The following is a 19,083-nucleotide window of genomic DNA, read 5'->3' as shown; positions in this document are numbered from 1 at the left end:
AGTATGTTGTGATATAGACACACTTTTAAGATCTCCTAATGCAGACATATGTTTATGATTTAATATATTACAATGTTTCTCTTTAGTAGTGTTGATTTTAATAACCCCTAAACCATGGGTCTTCAACCTTTGCCCCCCCCAGCTGCTGTAGAACTACAGATCCCAGGATGCCCTGCCACAGTTTTAGCATGCCGTTATATCAAAACGGTGGCATTGCATGCTGGGATGTATAGTTCCACAGCAGCTGTAGGGCCAAAGGTTGAAGGTCTTTTTAGCCTCAATAACAAAACTGATTGATATAAAATATACAGTGGCAACAGTATACTTAAGTATATGTCATGACATATTCAGTGCTTTCTTTCTTCATTAATACATGAAAAACAGGATAGTATAGATATCAATTTGCTATTACAAACCTCATATGCAGTTCCATAATGACATGTAAATCGGCACTGTCTATTTGTCTCTGTATCTTTTTCAATGTTTGTCAAGTAAATAACTCCATCTCCTGAGCACGATATAATGTGCTTGTCATTGGTAAGTGGAAGGAACTTGGCACTAAAAATATTAGCTCTGTGACCAGAGCGGATTCTGGTCAATGCCTGTAAGAAGTAAAAAAACAAGTAATTAAAAACATTATCAAACTAATGTACTAGTTAAATAAAAGTGCAAACTCCGTGCCAAATGCAAAACATGGCTTAATGATGTGGTAATACCCAGAAGCTAGATTTTAGACAACAGTTCTCCCACTTCAGTTTCTCTAGTAATGAGTTAGCACTTTTTTGTGTATGACTTTCTATTTTATTTGGTTTTTATAGCCTAGTTACTGTCTGCAGTAACAATGTCAGCAATATGCTCCTGCATAGGTCGATATTAAATATACAATTTTCCTGTGAAAGAATCTCTCAAACACTGCAATACCTCAATCATTGCAAAATATTTCAAAAGTTTAAGAAAGACATCCTTTCGTCTAGATGCATACTTTAACGGTTTACATACTTTTAAAAAAAAAAAAATTAGCTTCATCTGCCAAACAATTATTTTTTTTCTGCAAACATATATTTGATATTCTCCATCCCCCAAAACAACCCTTTGGTTTTTTTTTTGCTGACAAATAAAATTAATAATCACCACTGCCTAGCACCCTCATTTTCATCTCATGAGGAGGTGTGCTAAATCCTAACATATAATGTGCCACTTACTGGAAATCAAAGAACTATAACCTGCAGATGTGTCCTTAGTCATATCGCAGAATGACGCAGAGAAACACCATTGGAAGTGTACTACAGACACAGGGCTGTGACTTTAACCTCATTAGGTAAAAAGTTGCAGATACAGCACAATGGAACATTTTGAAAAAAAAAAAAAAAGAGGCCCTGGATCTGGAATGGGCAAGATTGACTGTTTGACACGACAGCAGCCACAGTGTACCTATACAGGTGCAGGGAGGACATTAGCTTTAAACATTATAGGCTGTAGTGGCAAAAGAAGTTTCAGAATTAAATTTCTAATAGTCCCACCACAAATGAAACCCTGGTGTGACACTTATACCAATGCTGTTGGATGATGGTTGAGTTTCACTGCGCTTCCTATCCGTAGATCCCTGCAGCCTTTTGATACTATAAGGGCTATTAATGAATAATAATAATAATAATTGTAAGAATAGAAAATATGGCGCTGAGGTTGGATAACACTGGAATTTGTTGGAAATTTCTGCCTGCAAGATGTATGTGCAAAAAATTATTTTTATTAATGGTCATGTATAAATATCGAATGCAATCTTACCGCACAATATAATACATACAAAATGATACATCCAAAATTACAATTCCATTCACGCTACAAACATTTTATCATTCGACCGAATCTTGCAGAGATGGCTACAATCTAAATATGCGAAGATGCTGGTAGATCAACATGAGTTCCCTAGAATCTAAATTCTATTTATATTCTAAGGTCTGGAAGTTAGGAAATTTCTGGGATTTTCGTGAAGACACTTGGTTATGCTTGTCCAATATGTTTGGTGAATGGTGGTCTCTATACTATCGTGTCCTACTATCAAAGCTGGTTTTGTTCTATTGCAAATTATAATATACAACAGATGTGTCCTACTACATATTTGCTCATAGCGCGCCATACAAGCTTCTAAGTCACGGCATGAGAATAGTGTGGCGTGGCAGTGAGACTTGACAATATCCACGGAATGCAATACACAGCTTCACCGCTGGGTGGCCAGTGCTCCACTGATTAAAACTACAGTGGTGAATAATACAGCAGTGGATGGATATGGCAATACAAAATACAATAGTACAGTAAACCCTGACAGACGGGCCACTCACATACTGTACAGTACTGCACAGTGTAAACAGTGTCTTGTATACAGCACTGTAGTAATTCTGCATAGCTGGCTATTTTATGAAAGACTGCCTGTGCGATTACAGCAATTTCGGCAGTGATGTATGGCACTCAAACAGTGATAGCATGCCTTAGAAATTAGTACTGGGGTGTTAGCAGCGCTATATTAAATCATCACTGAACCACAAATCTGAGCCCAGAACTGTGCGTCTTCTATAGCACACTTGCGGCAATGTCGGCACTGCTGTGTCGCCAAAGGTTTGTACAACATGTCGCTAATCGGTACACATCAGTAAGTGCCGGTCATTCCAGCACTGTAGAAAGTGGTGTGTAGCACTTACACAGCGATGGCATGTCTTAGAAATTAGTAGAGAGGTCTGAGCAGCGGTATATAAAACCATCACTGAACTGGAAGTCTCAGAAAGAGCTGTCTTTGAATTACAAACTGTGCATTCTACGCAGCACACTTGTGGCAATGCTGTGCCGCTAGGAGCTTGACTCTTATCGGTACACATAACTAAGTGCCAGTCACTGTAGCACTATAGACAGTGATGTGCGGCATACACACAGTAATGGCATGCCTTGGAAATGAGCAGTAGGGTTTGAAGGGTGCTGTATGAAATCACTAAACTACAAGTCACAGCTCGGAAAGAGATGTCTTTCTGCCTTTCCAGGCCTTGCACCCAAAGCGCTGGCTATGTAAGGCACTCACTGTATCCACTTGCCCATATACGCCAGCCGTATCAATACTGCCGACATTGCCACAATTGTGCTGCATAAAACGCACAGTTTGTAAATTAAAGATACCTCTTTCTGGGATGAGACTTGTAGTTCAGTGGTGGTTTTATACAGTGCCCTTCAAACCCAACTGTTCATTTCTAAGGCATGTTATCACTGTGCGAGTGCCGGACATGACTGCAGAACAATGTGCATGGCACAAGTTGCAAGGACTGGCACTGACGTTTCTAAAATGCGGTCTTATCGTGCCGATATGTGCCTCTTGCCTAATATACTATAATAATGATGGCAGAACACATTTATAAATTGTTTATCAATAGTGTACTCAGGACTCCAACACCGAATGATTTAATACTCAGTCAATTAAAGCTCTCGATCCATGACAACTATAGTGTACCGAATGACAGGTTCAGTCAGCGAGCGGTACTACAGACATTGCATTGTCTTTTTTCACGCATGCGCAGTGCAGTTTAGGAAAAGCGACATCTGGTGGACAGACAGTTGTATTACACTCTCCGGCATTTCCAGTGTTTCAGTACATTACTATGTGACTTACTACGCCACGTCATAGTGCGACTAGCAGGGAGCACTACATTGCGTATGGACCAAAGATGTAGCAGGATACATCTGTAGTTAGCAGCCCGTCAAAATTACAAGACATTGTCACGCCAGTGAACAGTCCCGTTTGAGCGCTGAAAGGAGTAACTTTTTCAGCTAATAGACTTAGCCCTTGTATAGTGTTGCCTCCCTGTAAACCTAATAGACCTGTCCGTGCATGCCCGAACAGAGCAACAATTGAATTGCTCAGTCGGGGGCCATCTAGTGGCCGCCAGCGCACAACACACTTGAATTCCCACCATAGAGGTGAGGAGCAGCGATAAATTATTATATATATGGCAGAGTCCGGCTCGGGTTTTCCAGCCTGACTCAGATCTTAAATCGAGGCAAAACATCCCGCTGTCAGATCTCGCAGGTTTTGGATTCTATAAAAGGTCCCCGAGTCGGCGCCGTTTTTCACTCCGGCTGTGGACAGTGAAGAGGGAGGGTGGGAGTTAGGGCTGGCTGGGCTAGGTTGTGCTGATGTTGTCCAAAGGGGCTGTGTTCACTCAGTCAATAGGGGCTGGCTGGGCTGTGTTGTGCTGCTGTCATAGGGGCTGGCTGGGCTGTGTTGTGCAGTCAGTTGTCCATAGGGGCTGTGTCCATTCCAAAGTCTATAGGGGCTGGCTGTGTTGTGCAGTGTCCCATAAAGGCTGTAGTCCTAGAGGGGTGCTGTAGTGTTGTCCAGGGGGTGATCTGTCCATCAGGGGTGCTCCCCCCAAGTGCAAAAAAACAATTATTTTTTTCTGTGTTTGTGAACTGTATGCACAGTAGCCACCAAGCGTGCGCCTGTGTCATAAATCATGGGACGGCTGTTAAAGGCTGGTGTAACCCCCAAAGTGCACTCCAAAATAAATTAAAAATTCTTCTTCTCTGTGTTGTGAATTGAGTGCGCTGTAGCCGCACGTGCATCAACAAAGGAGCAGTGCCAAGCATACGCCTGTGTCATAAGTAAAGGGCCGGCTGGCTCATCTCTTAAAGGGTGGTGTAACACCCAAAGTGCACTCCAAAAAAAATAAAAAATTATTTTCTGTGCGCCTTAGCCACACATATATATCAATATAACATAAATGGAGGACCAAACTTTGTCCGATAAAAATAAAATAAGGAAAGATCAAGAACCACTTCCTCCTAGTGCTGAAGCTGCTGTCACTAGTCATGACATAGACGATAAAATTCCATCAACGTCGTCTGCCAAGGCCGATGCCCAATGTCATAGTAGAGGGCATATAAAATCCCAAATGACAAAGTTCAGGAAAATGACCTTAAAAAAAACCATTTAAATCATCTGAGGAGAAACGTAAACTTGCCAATATGCCATTTACGACACGGACTGGCAAGAAACGACTAAGGTCTTTCCCTATGTTCATGACTAGTGGTTCAGCTTCACATGACGATGTAAGCCCTCCTCCCGCTACAAAAATCAAACGAGTTAAGCTGGCAAAAGCACAGCAAAGAACTGTGCGTTCTAAGAAGATATCACAAATCCCCAAGGAGAGTCCAAGTGTGGCGACGGTTGCGATGCCTGACCTTCCCAACACTGGACGGGAAGAGGTGGCTCTTTCCACCATTTGCACGCCCTCTGCAAGTGCTGGAAGGAGCACTCACAGTCCACTTGCTGATATTCAAATTGAAGATGTCACTGTTGAAGTACAACAGGATGAGGATACTGGTGTAGCTGGCGCTGAGGAGGAAGTTGACAAGGACGATTCTGATGGTGACGTGGTTTGTTTAAATCAGGCTCCGGGGGAGACAGTTGTTGTCCATGGGATGAAAAAGCCCATAACGGTCATGCCTGGGCAGAAGACCAAACATTCCACCTCTTTGGTCTGGCAATATTTCTATCCAAATCCAGACAACAACTGTCTTGCCATATGTATCATATGTAAAGGTGAAATAAGTAGGGGTAGGGACGCTAACCAACTAGGAACATCCTCCCTTATAAGTCACCTGCAACACGTTCATAAAAAGTTACTGTCAAGTTCAGAAACTTTGGGTAAGACCGTAAGCAGTCCAGGGACACAGAAATCCCTTTGTCCTGTTGTATCCAAGCGCCTGCAAACCATACCGTCAACTCCCTCCTCGTCAATTTCCTCCTTAGTCAGGATTGGAAGTAGTCCTGCAGGCCATGTCACTGGCATGACCGACTCTCCTATCCGGGATTCCTCCGGAGGATCCTGCATTTCTACGCCTACTGCTGCTGTTGCTACTGGGAGTCGTTCATCATCCCAGAGAGGAAGTAGGAACACCACTACTTTTACTAAACAATTTACCCTCCAACAGACCTTAACGAGGAGGATGAAGTCCGACAGCAGTCATCCTGAAGCAAAACGGATAACTGAGGCCTTGACTGCTATGTTGGTGTTAGACGTGTGTCCTGTATCCGCCATTAGTGCAGTGGGATTTAGACAAATGATGGAGGTAGTGTGTCCCCGATACCAAATCCGTCTAGATTCCACTTCAATAGGCAGGCGATACCGAGAATGTACAGAGACGTCAGAAAAAGTGTCCTCAAAAATGCAGTTGTACCCAATGTCCACTTAACCACGGACATGTGGACAAGTGGAACAGGGGAGACTAAGGACTATATGACTGTGACAGCCCACTGGGTAGATGTATCACCTTACACAGCATCACCAGTAGCAGCAGCTCAGAAACGCCAGCTCGTTCCAAGGAAGGCTACGCTGTGTATCACCGATTTCAGTAAGAGGCACACCGCGACAATCTCTTAGAGAAACTGAGGGAAATAATCGCCCTGGGGTTTACCCCACTTAGACTCTCCTGGGGATTTGTGATATCTGACGCTACCAATATTGTGTGGGCATTACATCTGGGCAAATTCCAGCACTTCCCATGTTTTACTCTCACAATAAATTTGGTGGTGCAGAATTTTCTGAAAAACGACAAGGGTGTGCAGGAGACGCTCTGGGTGGCCCGAAAAATTTCTGGCCACTGTCGCCATTCAGCGACTGCGTGCCGAAGACTGGAGTGCCAGCAAACACTCTTGAACCTGCCCCGCCATCACCTGAAGCAAGAGGTTGTGACGCGGTGGAACTCAACCCTCTATATGCTTCAGAGGATGGAGGAGCAGAAAAAGGCCATACAAGCCTATACATCCACCTATGACAGACAAAGGAGGGGGTATATGCACCTGACTCAAGTGAAGTGCAGAATGATTTCCGTGTTGTGCAAGGTTCTCTAGCCCTTCGAACTTGCCACACGTGACGTCAGTTCAGACACTGCCAGCTTGAGTCAGGTCATTCTCCTCATCAGGCTTATACAGAAGCAGCTGGAGAAAGTGAAGGAGGAGCCAAGATGGAGCGATTCTGTTCAGCATGTGGGACTTGTGGATGAAGCCCTTCATTCGCTTTGCCAGGATTCCAGGGTGGTCAATCTGTTGAAATCAGACCACTACATTTTGGCCACCGTGCTCGATCCTCGGTTTAAAGCCTATGTGGTGTCTCTCTTTCCAGCCGACACAAGCCTGCAGAGGTGCAAAGACCTGCTGGTGAAAACACTGTCAGCTGAAGCGGAACATGACACGTCAACAGCTCCTTCTTCATTTTCTCCCGCAACTGGGGCTGCCAGGAAACAACTTAGGTATCCTAAGCAACCCGCTGGCGGTGATGCAGGGCAGGCAGGACCAAGTTTGGACATCTGGTCCAGACTGAAGGACCTGGCAACAATTTCTGACATGTCTACTGTCACTGCATATGATACTGTCACCATTGACAGAATGGTGGAGGATTACATCGGTGACAGCATCCAAGTAGGCATGTCAGACAGTCCGTACCTGTACTAGCAGGAAAAAGAGGCAATTTGGAGGCCCCCGTACAAACTGGCTCTATTTTACCTAAGTTGACCTAAGCTGACCCCCCTCCAGTGTGTACTCCGAAAGAGTGTTTAGTGCAGCCGGGAACCTTGTCAGTGAAAGGCGTAGGAGGTTGCTTCCACAAAATGTGGAGAAGATTATGTTCATCAAAATTAATTATCAATTTTTCCAGGGAGACCAGCCTCCAGAACGTACAGAGGGACCTGTGGTGGTGGATTCCAGCGGGGACGAATTAATACTTGGTGCGGATGAGGATGTACATAACACTGAAGAGGGTGAGGAATCGGTAGATGAGGAGGATGAGGATGACATCTTGCCTCTGTAGAGCCAGTTTGTGCAGGGACAGACTAATTGCCAGCTTGTTTTGTGGGAGTCCAAACGAATCAATAATTTCAGCCACAGTCGTGTGGCAGACCCTGGCGCTGAAATGATTGGTTTGTTAAAGTGTGCATGTCCTGTTTATACAACGTAAGGGTGGGTCGGAGGGTCCAAGGACAATTCCATCTTGCACCTCTTTTTTTTCTTTGCATTATGTACTGTTTGGGGCCTAGTTTTTCCAACTGCCATCCTGTCTGCCACTGCAGTGTCACTCCTAGATGGGCCACATGTGTGCCGCCCACTTGTGTCGCTTAGCATAGTCATCCAGCTACCTCGGTGCAACCTTTTGGACTAAAAACAATATTGTGAGGTGTGAGATGTTCAGAATAGACTGGAAATGAGTGGACATTAATGTTATTGAGGTTAATAATAGCATAGGAGCAGAAAAACCCACAAATTCTCAGATTTTAGCTGTTTTTATGCTTTTAAAAAAAAAAAATACAGATCCAAAACACAAAACACGGAATGGTGGTTCTGGCAAAACCAATCCACATCCAAAAACACGAAGAGAGATCCAGAACCAAAACACGAAAAGTGACCGAGGCACACCCTGGGTTTTAGTGAGACATGAGTGATAGATATATATATATATATATCTATCACTCATGTCTCACTAAAACCCAAAATTATCAGTATCAAAAAGAGGGCACTCACCAGACATGACACCGGAAAGTTCCATAGATATTGTGTCGTGTCGACGTTTCGGACCAACTAAGGGTCCTTTCTCACGACTTGCAATCCAAACACACCAAGTTCAGCATAATAAATATTCAGCCTTCATAATAGAGAAACAGCAACCACAATATGTACACATACCCTGGGTCCCAGTATAAATACCCACCTCCAGCAAATATCTAACCACTTTTGCATAATTAACTGCAAAACATGGAGAAAACATGTATAATCATGTCTACAATCCACAACAGACAAGAGTAAACACCCAATACTCAGAAAGCATAAAGATTTAGAATAATGTGTACCAACCTCTAGCGCTCTCCTGATCACAGATTCACATGAGTGGCGCAAGGCAAATATAATGAGAAAATAATCACCATAAATAATGACTCCACTTGATAATGGAATGTCCCATAGTATCCACATAAAACGCCTTATGTAAAGATCGTTGATAGAATCTACAATAAATATCTCCCCGTTTGTGTGTTAATTGAAACAACACAGGTATGGGAGGATATGGAAAAAGAAACAAAATAGTGCAGATCAAACTTGACACATAAAATTTTATGACAAATTGCACTTACAAATGTAGTAAGAAACAAGCGTTTGTTTAAAACTATCCACAGCGGCAAAACAGCAGCACTTTCAAATATTCCGTCTTTGTCATCCTTAATGGTAGAAGGGGAAAGGCAATCAGCCAGCTCCGGATAATGGGATGTTCCAACAAGGAAAGGTACTCCTAACAGTGCTCCACCACTGAAGAAACGGATGTAATCCACAGAGCCCAGACTTAACGCGTTTCAGACAGGCAGTCCTTCATCAGAAGCATGCTTAACTGCTCACAATATGCAGTATATATACACCCTACCTAAACACTACACACCTGTATCCAATTGCCGCTACTCAGCGCACATTTGTGACTGCATATGCGCACAGTCACTGGAGTTCCGGAAACAAGATGGCCGTGTGTTCCACGGCTCCCGGAAGTAAGTTCCAAAGGAAGTTCATGCATTCCACCTGCATCCACTCGCCGCTACTCAGCGTGCAGCTGCGCATGAATACAGTCACCATGATCCCTGAGGCAAAATGGACGTGCGTTCCATGGCTCCCGGAAGTTGGTTCCAAAACATTTAGCTAATTCATGCGTTCCACCTGATATCCATGATGTGTAGTGAATCCTGTCCTTTAAATAGCATATCCAATATTGGTCCAGAAAAAGTATTAAGCTATATTAATATATATTAAAAATATAAATCTACACAATACATAATAAAAAGAGGTAGTTCTATGATAAAATAGATAAAAAGTGCAGACATAACATACTCACATCAGATACTTAGTCAATTTAAAAAGCACTTCAATTAAAAATCCCAATTTAGTCCTCTGGGTACAACAGTCCCTAATTGGTGGATCAACCTCATCTGTTTGTGAGAGATGTTTGTCTAAGTCTCTCGTATGCCATTTTGATAAAATTACTTGTATACCTAAAGTTTTTTAAATAGCACTCCTTCGAGTTATGGTGTTCTTTGAAATGCATAGAAACCATATGGGTCTCCAATACTTTGCGGATGTTGTATATATGTTCTGCCCACAGTATTTTTAAATTCCTGATAGTCTTGCCTACATAAAATAGGCCACATGCACATTCCAAAATGTATATAGCATTTTTGGAGTGGCATGTTATAAAATCCTTAATAGGATATGTCACACTATTAATAGTGAAATCTGTGATCTTTTTTTCACGGGCTTTCACCGTTTTGCACATCAGACAGCTTTCACAACGGTGGAAACCCTTTGTTCTAATACTTTGTCTTTTTTCAATATCCACACTACTACTAACCAATTTGTCTTTTAAGGAGGGGGCCTTTCTATAAATGAACTTTGGTCTTTCTGCAATAATATCACCAATTATTGGGTCTTGTTCGAGTATATTCCAGTTCTTTTTAATAACTTTTTCTATTTCTTTATAGGCTGAATTGAATTGTGTAATAAAGGCCCACTGATAAACTTCATTTGAACCTGATTTTTCCTTTTTCTCTTTTATCAGGTCAATTCTGTCCATGGTATCTAGTCTTTCTCTGGCTCTCTCAAGAGTCTCCTCTGAGTAACCTTTTGCTAAGAATCGATCAGCTAGTTCATCCAATTGTTGATGGCACACATCACCTTCGGTACAATTCCTCTTGATCCTTACGGTCCACTATTAAAAAGGTGTGACATATCCTATTAAGGATTTTATAACATGCCACTTCAAAAATGCTATATACATTTTGGAATGTGCATGTGGCCTATTTTATGTAGGCAAGACAAGCAGGAATTTAAAAATAAGGTGGGCGTAACATATATACAACATCCGCAAAGGATTGGAGACCCATATGGTTTCTATGCATTTCAAAAAAACACCATAACTCGGAGGAGTGCCATTGAAAAAACTTTTTAGGCATACAAGTAATTTTACCAAAATGGCGAACGAGAGACTTAGACAAACGTCTCTCACAAACAGAGATGAGGTGGATCCACCAATTAAGGACTATTGTACCCAGGGGACTAAATGGGGATTTTGAATTGAAGTGCTTTTTAAATTGACTAAATAACCAATGTGAGTATGTTATGCCTGCACTTTTTATCTATTTTATCATAGAACTACCTCTTTTTATTATGTATTTATATTTTTAATATATATTAATATAGCACATATTTTTATTTTATTTTTTATGTGATTATGGATTGACCACCCACAGCTATAGAGAGCAGCCAGGTTGATGGTCGCGATGGTGAAGACCATCGCGACCATCGGGCTTGCGACAAGACCCTTGTGGTAGGGTCTTGTGGCCACAAGCCACAGAGAGATTTTGGTTCTAACAGAGCCGAAATCTCTCCACTGACATCACTCGTGATGTCAGTGGGGCCGCCCCCAAACGGCAGGCATTCACATGGGAACGCCTCTGTTTGGGCAGCCACTCCCCCGGCCCGCCCACCAAAGGGGGCGAGCTGTCACTCAACATCGACAGCTCGCCCCCTTTGTTGCGAAACCCGGAATGACGGAGTGCCTGTCGCTATACGGGTCTCGCGCATGCACATGACGGAGCTGGCTCCGTCGTGCGCATGCGCACTGGCCCACCATCGACCCAATTGCGAGCGCACAGCGCTTGCGACTGGGTCTGAATCAGGCCCAGGATTCACTACACATCATGGATATCAGGTGGAACGCATAAATTCGTTAAATGTTTTGGAACCAAGGGCCTGATTCAGACCCGGTCGCGAGCGCTGAGGGTCGATGTTTGCCCACTGGGCATGCGCACGATGGAGCTCGGCTCAGTCGTGCGCATGCACAAGACCCAGTTAGCTCCGGGTGCTCCGGGTCTCGCTCCAAAGGGGGCGAGCAGTCGATGGTGATTGACAGCTCGCCCCGTTTGGTAAGCGTGACCGGGGGTGGCTTCACAAACGGAGGCGTTCCCAAGCGAACGCCTGCCGTTTGTGGGCGGCCCCACTGACATCACGAGTGATGTCAGTGGGAGCTCTTCCGGCTCTATTAGAGCCGAAAGCTCTCTGGGGCTTGCGGCCACGAGACCCTACCACAATGGTCTCGTCGCAAGCCCGATGGTCATCATCAACCAGGCCGCTCACTATAGCTGTGGGTGGTCACCCACAGCTATGCGAGCGTCCAGGAGGCCGCTCCACAGAAAAGAAAAAAAAAAAAAACGCCCTGATTCAGAGCGTCCGGCTCTGAATCAGGCCCCAAGTTCCGGGAGCCATGGAACGCACGACCATTTTGCCTCAGAGACCATGGTGACTGTATTCATGAACAGCTGCACACTGAGTAGTGGCAAGTGAATGCATGAACTTCCTTTGGAACTTACTTCCGGGAGCCGTGGAATGCACGGCCATCTCGTTTCTGGAACTCCGGTGACTGTGCGCATGCGCAGTCACAAATGTGCGCTGAGTAGCGGCAATTAGGTACAGGTGTGTGGTGTATAGGTAGGGTACATAAACTGCATATTGTGAGCCGTTAAGCATGCTTCTGATGAAGGACTGACTGAAACGCGTTAAGCGTGGGCTCTGTGGATTACATCCGTTTCTTCAGTGGTGGAGCACTGTTCGGAGTACCTTTCCTTGTTGGCACATCCCATTATCCGGAGCTGGGCGATTGCCTTTCCCCTTCTAACATTAAGGATGACAAAGACGGAATATTTGAAAGTGCTGCTGTTTTGCCGCTGTGGATAGTTTTAAACAAACGCTTGTTTCTTACTACATTTTGTAAGTGCAATTTGTCATAAAATTTTGTGTGTTAAGTTTGATCTGCACTATTTTGTTTCTTTTTCCATATCCTCCCATACCTGTGTTTTTCAATTAACACACAAACAGGGGAGATATTTATTGTAGATTCCATCAACGATCTTTACATAAGGCGTTTTATGTGGATACTATGGGACATTCCATTATCAAGTGGATTCATTATTTATGGTGATTATTTTTTCATTATATTTGTCTTTCACCATTCATGTGAATCTGTGATTGGGAGAGCGCTAGAGGTATATATTGTGCAGGCAGAAATTTCTAACAATTGACACTTTTTCCAACATGGTGAAGATTATACAAGCAAAAACCATCAAAATCGTGCATTATATGGATGGCGGTGCATAAAACCATTCCCTTGCTACACAGCGTATAGAATTTGAGGGTCTTTGGGTTAATTAAGTCCACAGTGAAACCTTTATTTTGCAAGTTAATAGTGTTTTGCTCCATGTGCCTCCCGGAGGCAAACCAAAAAGTTACACTTGAAAAACACCAACATAACCCTCCTAGACAAGCCGTGGGGGCTGCCACATGCCGCTGGTTTTTCCGGGATCTGCCGGTTCTTTATTATAAAATAAATTGTGTTTTCCGATATCAGGGTCGGGGCTGTAAGTGTAACTGAAAATTAATACATAAATACACTGTAGCAGCCAATAGAAAGAGAACTTACTTTTCTATTGTAAGGGTTAGAAATAACCAAAGTAGTGTCATCAGAGCCAGATAAGATGTATTCCCCTGTACTGTTCCAGGAAATTGAATTCACCTATTTTCAAAAACAAAAAAAAGTCACATAAGTCATACTCATATTAAGAACATAAATATAAGTTCATCATATAAATAAAAACATTAAAACATTACATTTTAACTTACTGCTGATATGGGGAGTAATGCATATTTATTCATATTATATATTCATATAATGGTTCAAAAAGGTATGGAACCAATAAATAAAATTTTGTATTTACAACGACATTCCTATATACTTTTGATTGGGTATTTGAAGCGAATTTATAGTGTCTTTATTGCTAAATATATCTAGCTTAATACTGCATTATCACTAATAAAGATATCTTATAAATAAAGATTCAAAAGAGAAAAATAGTCCAAAGTTAACTCTCCATCGGCACTGCAGATATACCTGGGAACACTTGCTCAGGTGCCATTTTACGAAAGATTGATATGTACATGAGAACATTAACAATAAATGCAGTATTTTCATCTTGTATACTGAATACATTCATTATAAACATATTCATAGGAGCCATTTCAATGCAAAATCTGTATTAAGCCCATGTTGTGGCAAAGTCTTTAAATTTATAAATCCTTTTCATTTCCATTTTAGCTAATACAGGTTGAGTCTCCCATATCCAAATATTCCGAAATACGGAATATTCCGAATTACGGAATAATTTTGGCATGACTGAGATAATAAAACCTTTGATTTTTGATGGTTCAATGTACACAAACTTTGTCTAAGGCACAAATTATTAAAAATATGGTATAAAATTACCTTCAGGCTGTGTGTATGGGGTGTAAATGAAACAAATTTATTTCATGTATGTACACAAACTTTGCTTGAGCCACAAAATTATTGAAAATATTGTATAAAATGAGCTGCAGGCTATGTGTATAAGGTGCATATAACACATATATGCATTCTGTGTGTATATTGGGGTCCCATTCCCAAGATATTTCATTATGATATGCAATTATTCCAAAATACGGAATATTCCGTTATCCAAAATACCCCTGGTCCCAAGCATTTTGGATATGGGAGACTCAACCTGTATCACTATTAATGCAAAGGCTTTTTTCCCAATTTACTAAATGATTGAGAGTATTTAGGAGTCTTTTTTAAAGTGCTGGGAAACAGAGTGGTTCTCTTATCTTTTTAAATATTTCTATTGTGTGGGTAGTATAACCTGAGATGCACACAGACTCGGATCATGACACAGATCCAACTAGAATAGAAACAAATGCATTTATAGAATTCCAAGAAGTCTATCTAAGGTGGGAGCAACTGAATTTTTGGAGGCATCAAATCTAATAATATGAAAGCGCATTTTCTTTTTCAAGGGAAAGCAACTACAAAAGGGTCCCCTTAACTGCATATAAAGAGCCGCATTCCGGACGCTTAGAGATGTCATCTTCAAGTGCCAGCTGAGGGAAGCCTCTGCAATATCTCAGGTCCAGCTTGCGGTGTGGGATCAAGTCGCAGTGACACCCTGTTCAGTGACCTGGGCTGGACCCAGGGTTTTAGTGTAAAAGGGGTTTCTGTTTCTAAATTTTTAAAAACCTTCTTCAGTCTTCATTTTTAAGGGATCAAAAAATACAGTTAGTGCACTACCGGACAATTCAATAAAGGGCACCATGGAGTATTGGTTATGCATCATGTATTCCCACAAATAGTTTAAAAAGTCAAAGACAGAGGAGGAAGGAGATCTTGGAAAATTACATCATGTTAGAGAGGTATACGGATGTGAATCTGTCAAACACTATTTCTGAGACCGAAATAATCAGTCTTGGCTATAGGACAAAACATTGCGTTCATCAATTTAACATAATTTAGTTCATCAGGAAGTTTACGCTAAAGTAGTACACTATTCGGTACAGTTATGGAGACCTACCACACTGGATTAATTACTAGCAATAAAGGTAGAGACCCCTGCAGTGATTTTGTTGTATAATGAGAATTTTTTTCACATATATTCTCAGGGAGTGCTACCAATGACAATTAGTGGGACCAATTTAAACAGGGTGAAGAAAAAGGAATGGTCTCTTGTGTGGTGAAGAATACATTAAAACATACATTTTATTAATACCACTACAAACAGCCATAAATTATAATTTTATAATCAGCTAAATAAAACAGTGAGAAATTTGTGGAATAAAAAGTTGCTGTGTACCTTACAATTGCTCTTATATGCATCTCTGTGGCTCATTGGAGGCTTTTTGATAATAAAGTATTTAGCAAGGTGGCGTTTTATTTTGTCTTATGACGCAATTCTGAAGTTTTAGCTCTATTGTTGATATTATATTATCCAAATCTGTGTGGTTCTTATTAAACAGAGGTTCTTACATATATCGGTGTTTGAAATATACCTGCACCCCACTTTATAAACATACTGTTGTAATATCTGTAGTACTGTAATGAGTCCGTATTAACATCATATATCAAAAGTTAAATGGTAATTGAAAAATTAACTTACAAGCGCTTGATCATATAGTTGTATATTGTAATTTATGTACAGGAACACGTATTGGATTGTTTGTTAATACACCATCTATTATAATATCTCCTTGAAAAAGGCCCTAGAGGCTGAAACGCGTTGGAGTACACTACACGCTAAAGATTCCAAAGTTATCTGCTTTTTTGCCTACACCAAGGACGTAAGACCAAGGTGCACTTCATAGATGATCCGGAACCTTTCTTCAACAGCTATTGTTTCCAAGAGACATCAACGTACAACACCGTCATAGCCACGTGACCAACCCAGGAAGACAGCGCCGCAGAAGTGTGGAAGCCGGAGCCGGCAGGGCTAGGAGCGGTGCCCTTCAGGGTAGAGAGGAGAGTCCCAGGTCGGCAAAGGGAGACACACGGCACATTACTCTCACAAGCGGTGTGACCGTGGTGTCCCGGCCACCGACCTCAGCGCACGCTGTGGCGTTGTATGTTGGAGGTGGCGTGACATATCGGGCACCCTCCGACATTGATGCCACGCACTGTAGAGAACTAGCCTCTCCCCATCAAGGCCACACCGTACTCCCTGACCCCAGGAACATCATCCCGGGCACCGTAGTTCATCAACCATCACCATTTTTTCTTTATAAGCGGGACGCCGCAGATTGTTCTGTTTTGATTATGCAGTGACATTGGACAGGAACTATTTAACCATTAGATTTCCGATTTACCACTCATCCTACATGATTTAAAGATACAGAGACCATCTTATATTTGTGCACCAGTTTAGGTAGCTGAAGGCAGCATATGCCTGATGCTACATAAGACTCTGTATATGGGGGTTAGAGAAGCTCATTGGGTGTTTTTCGTGTCAATCTGCCTTATGATTGACAGGTCTAGGCTGGTTAAAACAGCCTATCACAAGTTCTGGTGGGGAGGGCCTTAGCTCACATACTTAAAAAAGGGGAAGCAGGGTTTACTTCCTCTTTGTGACTTGCAAATTCAGAGTTAAGTGCATTTCATAGTTATCTCTGTCGGCCATATTGTTTTTTCAGACTCATTATTTAGTGCTTTAATATTCCTTTTTTCATCCCTGACACTCAACACTACAATCCTCCTGCTATCTCTTCCTTTTTCCCCACTTTCTTCCCTGTCTATTCTTTTTCTATTTACAGTCTCTCACCATGTCTTTTCCCAGGCGTTGAGCCCCCCCCCTCTGTCCTGGCTGATCTTGCTTACCCACTATCAGCGTCCAGCCCCGCCCGCCCTCCACCTCCTTCCCGCATACCTGTTTTGGGCAGTGCGGGCTCGCGACCCCCCCTCTGCCTCCAGCAGCCCTTACACGCGCGGCCCGCCGGCTCCCTCTTCTCTTCCTCCCCCCCCCCCCCCGCCGGCCGCGCGTGCTGCCCGGCGCGGCAATTAATCCCGGCCAGCCTGCCCCTGCTCTCCTGGCTCGCGGGTCACATGACCCCGCCCCAGCCACGCCGGTTATCGGCGCCGCGTTCAGCGGGCTGCGCCCTCCCCCTCCAGCTCCCATGTTATGCGCCCAGGCCCGGGCGCAGATCCACCATACACAGGCCCCCCTCCCCCCCTCACACCAAGCAGTCTCCACAGACTGCTTGGCGGCTGTCCCCTATCAGGCCCCTCCACAGCTCAGGCCTCAGGAGGGCAACCCACATGACGCGCTGCCCCCTACTCCTGATCCGCAGCCCCACCTGCAGGCGAGCATTTCACCTGCTCTCACTGGTCTGGCCACGGTGCAGGCTCCTGCGCTTTCACAGGGCAGTTATGCTAATACCAGCTGCGCTCCAGCTGCAACTTCCGCAGTCGCACACCAGGCTTTCGTCCCTAACGCTCCCGCATTTTCGCCCACAGTAGGTGTTGGTGCCCACCCTGGCCTTAGTGGGTCGGGTGTTCCACACACTTCACAGGTCACATCCCCATGGATGCATGCACCCATGCCAGCCTCCTTTTTGCACGCACCACAACACTCAATGTTTCCGTATTGGCCCACATTCTACCAGCCTTTGGCGCAAGGGTCTGCTGCGACTGGTCCTTACCCCTATTGGGCTCATCCAGGTTGGGGGTCTGCTACGCCGCCAAGTTCTAACCAACCCCCTCTCATCGGCCCACACCCTGCTTCAGACGGCGGGTCGTTAAATATGATTGAGCAACCACAATCTGTAGGGACAGTTCCTGCTGCTAATACGACACACGGGGTTGGGCTTTTTGATACTGCCACTCCTCTTTCTTTTACAGCCCCTTCCGAAAATCCAGAGAACAGAGTGGAGAACACACTCAGGACCCCGCAGACCCCACAGACGCAAGCTTCAGATAAAGACGGAAGAGCTGCTGTCGCCGGCGTTGGTGAGGAGGGTTGTGATGATATTGTACCTGGCAGCGATAGCTCAAGCACCAGCGATTCTAGTTCTACCTCAGGTTCGCCTAAGAGGCCGCGCAAGCTCATGCGCATGCTACAGCGGCATTTTAAAGGAAAGGATGCAGGAGTAGGGGTTAAGCCAGCCAGGGCGCCAGCAGCCTCTGCGGCTTCAGAGGCCCGATTTAGTACATTGCTCCAATACGGCTATCACTAGAGGTGTTAGGAAGCGTATTAAGGAGAAGATTAATAAAGGTCGCTATGTAGACATCTTTACAATTACGGAGTTAGGCAGGAAAGGCTTAGCGTCAGCTAAAGCCGCTGGGGGAATGGGCGAAGAAGCGTACCGTTCTTATGACAATTGGATGACTGGCATGCTGGTTTTCGGTGCTTGTTACCTAGAGACAAGGCCGGCGGAGCACATGAATGTACTTAGGTACATTCATCTCATTCATGGCATGCAGATTAAGGCCCGCGGCACCACCTGGCGTTCCTACGATGAAGATTTTCGTAGGAAGCAGGACGGTAAAAAAACCATGGCTTTGGGTTTCAAGGACGTCGAAGTATGGCTCGACGTTACGCAGCAGCGAAAATTCGTGGGCGACAGCGCCCCGAAGCGTAACAATCCGGTCGCAGGCAAATCGCAGGCCATTCCTT

At 43.7% G+C, this 19,083-nt stretch overlaps 1 protein-coding gene across 3 annotated transcripts in view; it reads right to left on the bottom strand.

Moving 5' to 3' along the window:
* The window catches only part of DCAF6 (DDB1 and CUL4 associated factor 6), a 289,468-nt gene that overhangs the window by 211,818 nt on the left and 58,567 nt on the right, over positions 1 to 19,083 (bottom strand). For all 3 annotated transcript variants that reach the window (XM_088482419.1, XM_088482420.1, XM_088482421.1), the window contains exons 4-5: positions 13,539 to 13,631; positions 417 to 602 (exon numbers count right to left, since the gene is read on the bottom strand). In XM_088482419.1, the coding sequence (XP_088338545.1) occupies positions 417 to 602; positions 13,539 to 13,631 (279 nt within the window). The remainder of the gene's footprint in view (positions 1 to 416; positions 603 to 13,538; positions 13,632 to 19,083) is intronic.

This window comes from Taudactylus pleione, unplaced genomic scaffold (genome assembly GCF_031769625.1).
Source record: "Taudactylus pleione unplaced genomic scaffold, aTauple2 ptg000288l, whole genome shotgun sequence".
Taxonomy (NCBI): Eukaryota; Metazoa; Chordata; class Amphibia; order Anura; family Myobatrachidae; genus Taudactylus; species Taudactylus pleione.
This window is presented reverse-complemented; position numbering and strand designations above follow the sequence as displayed.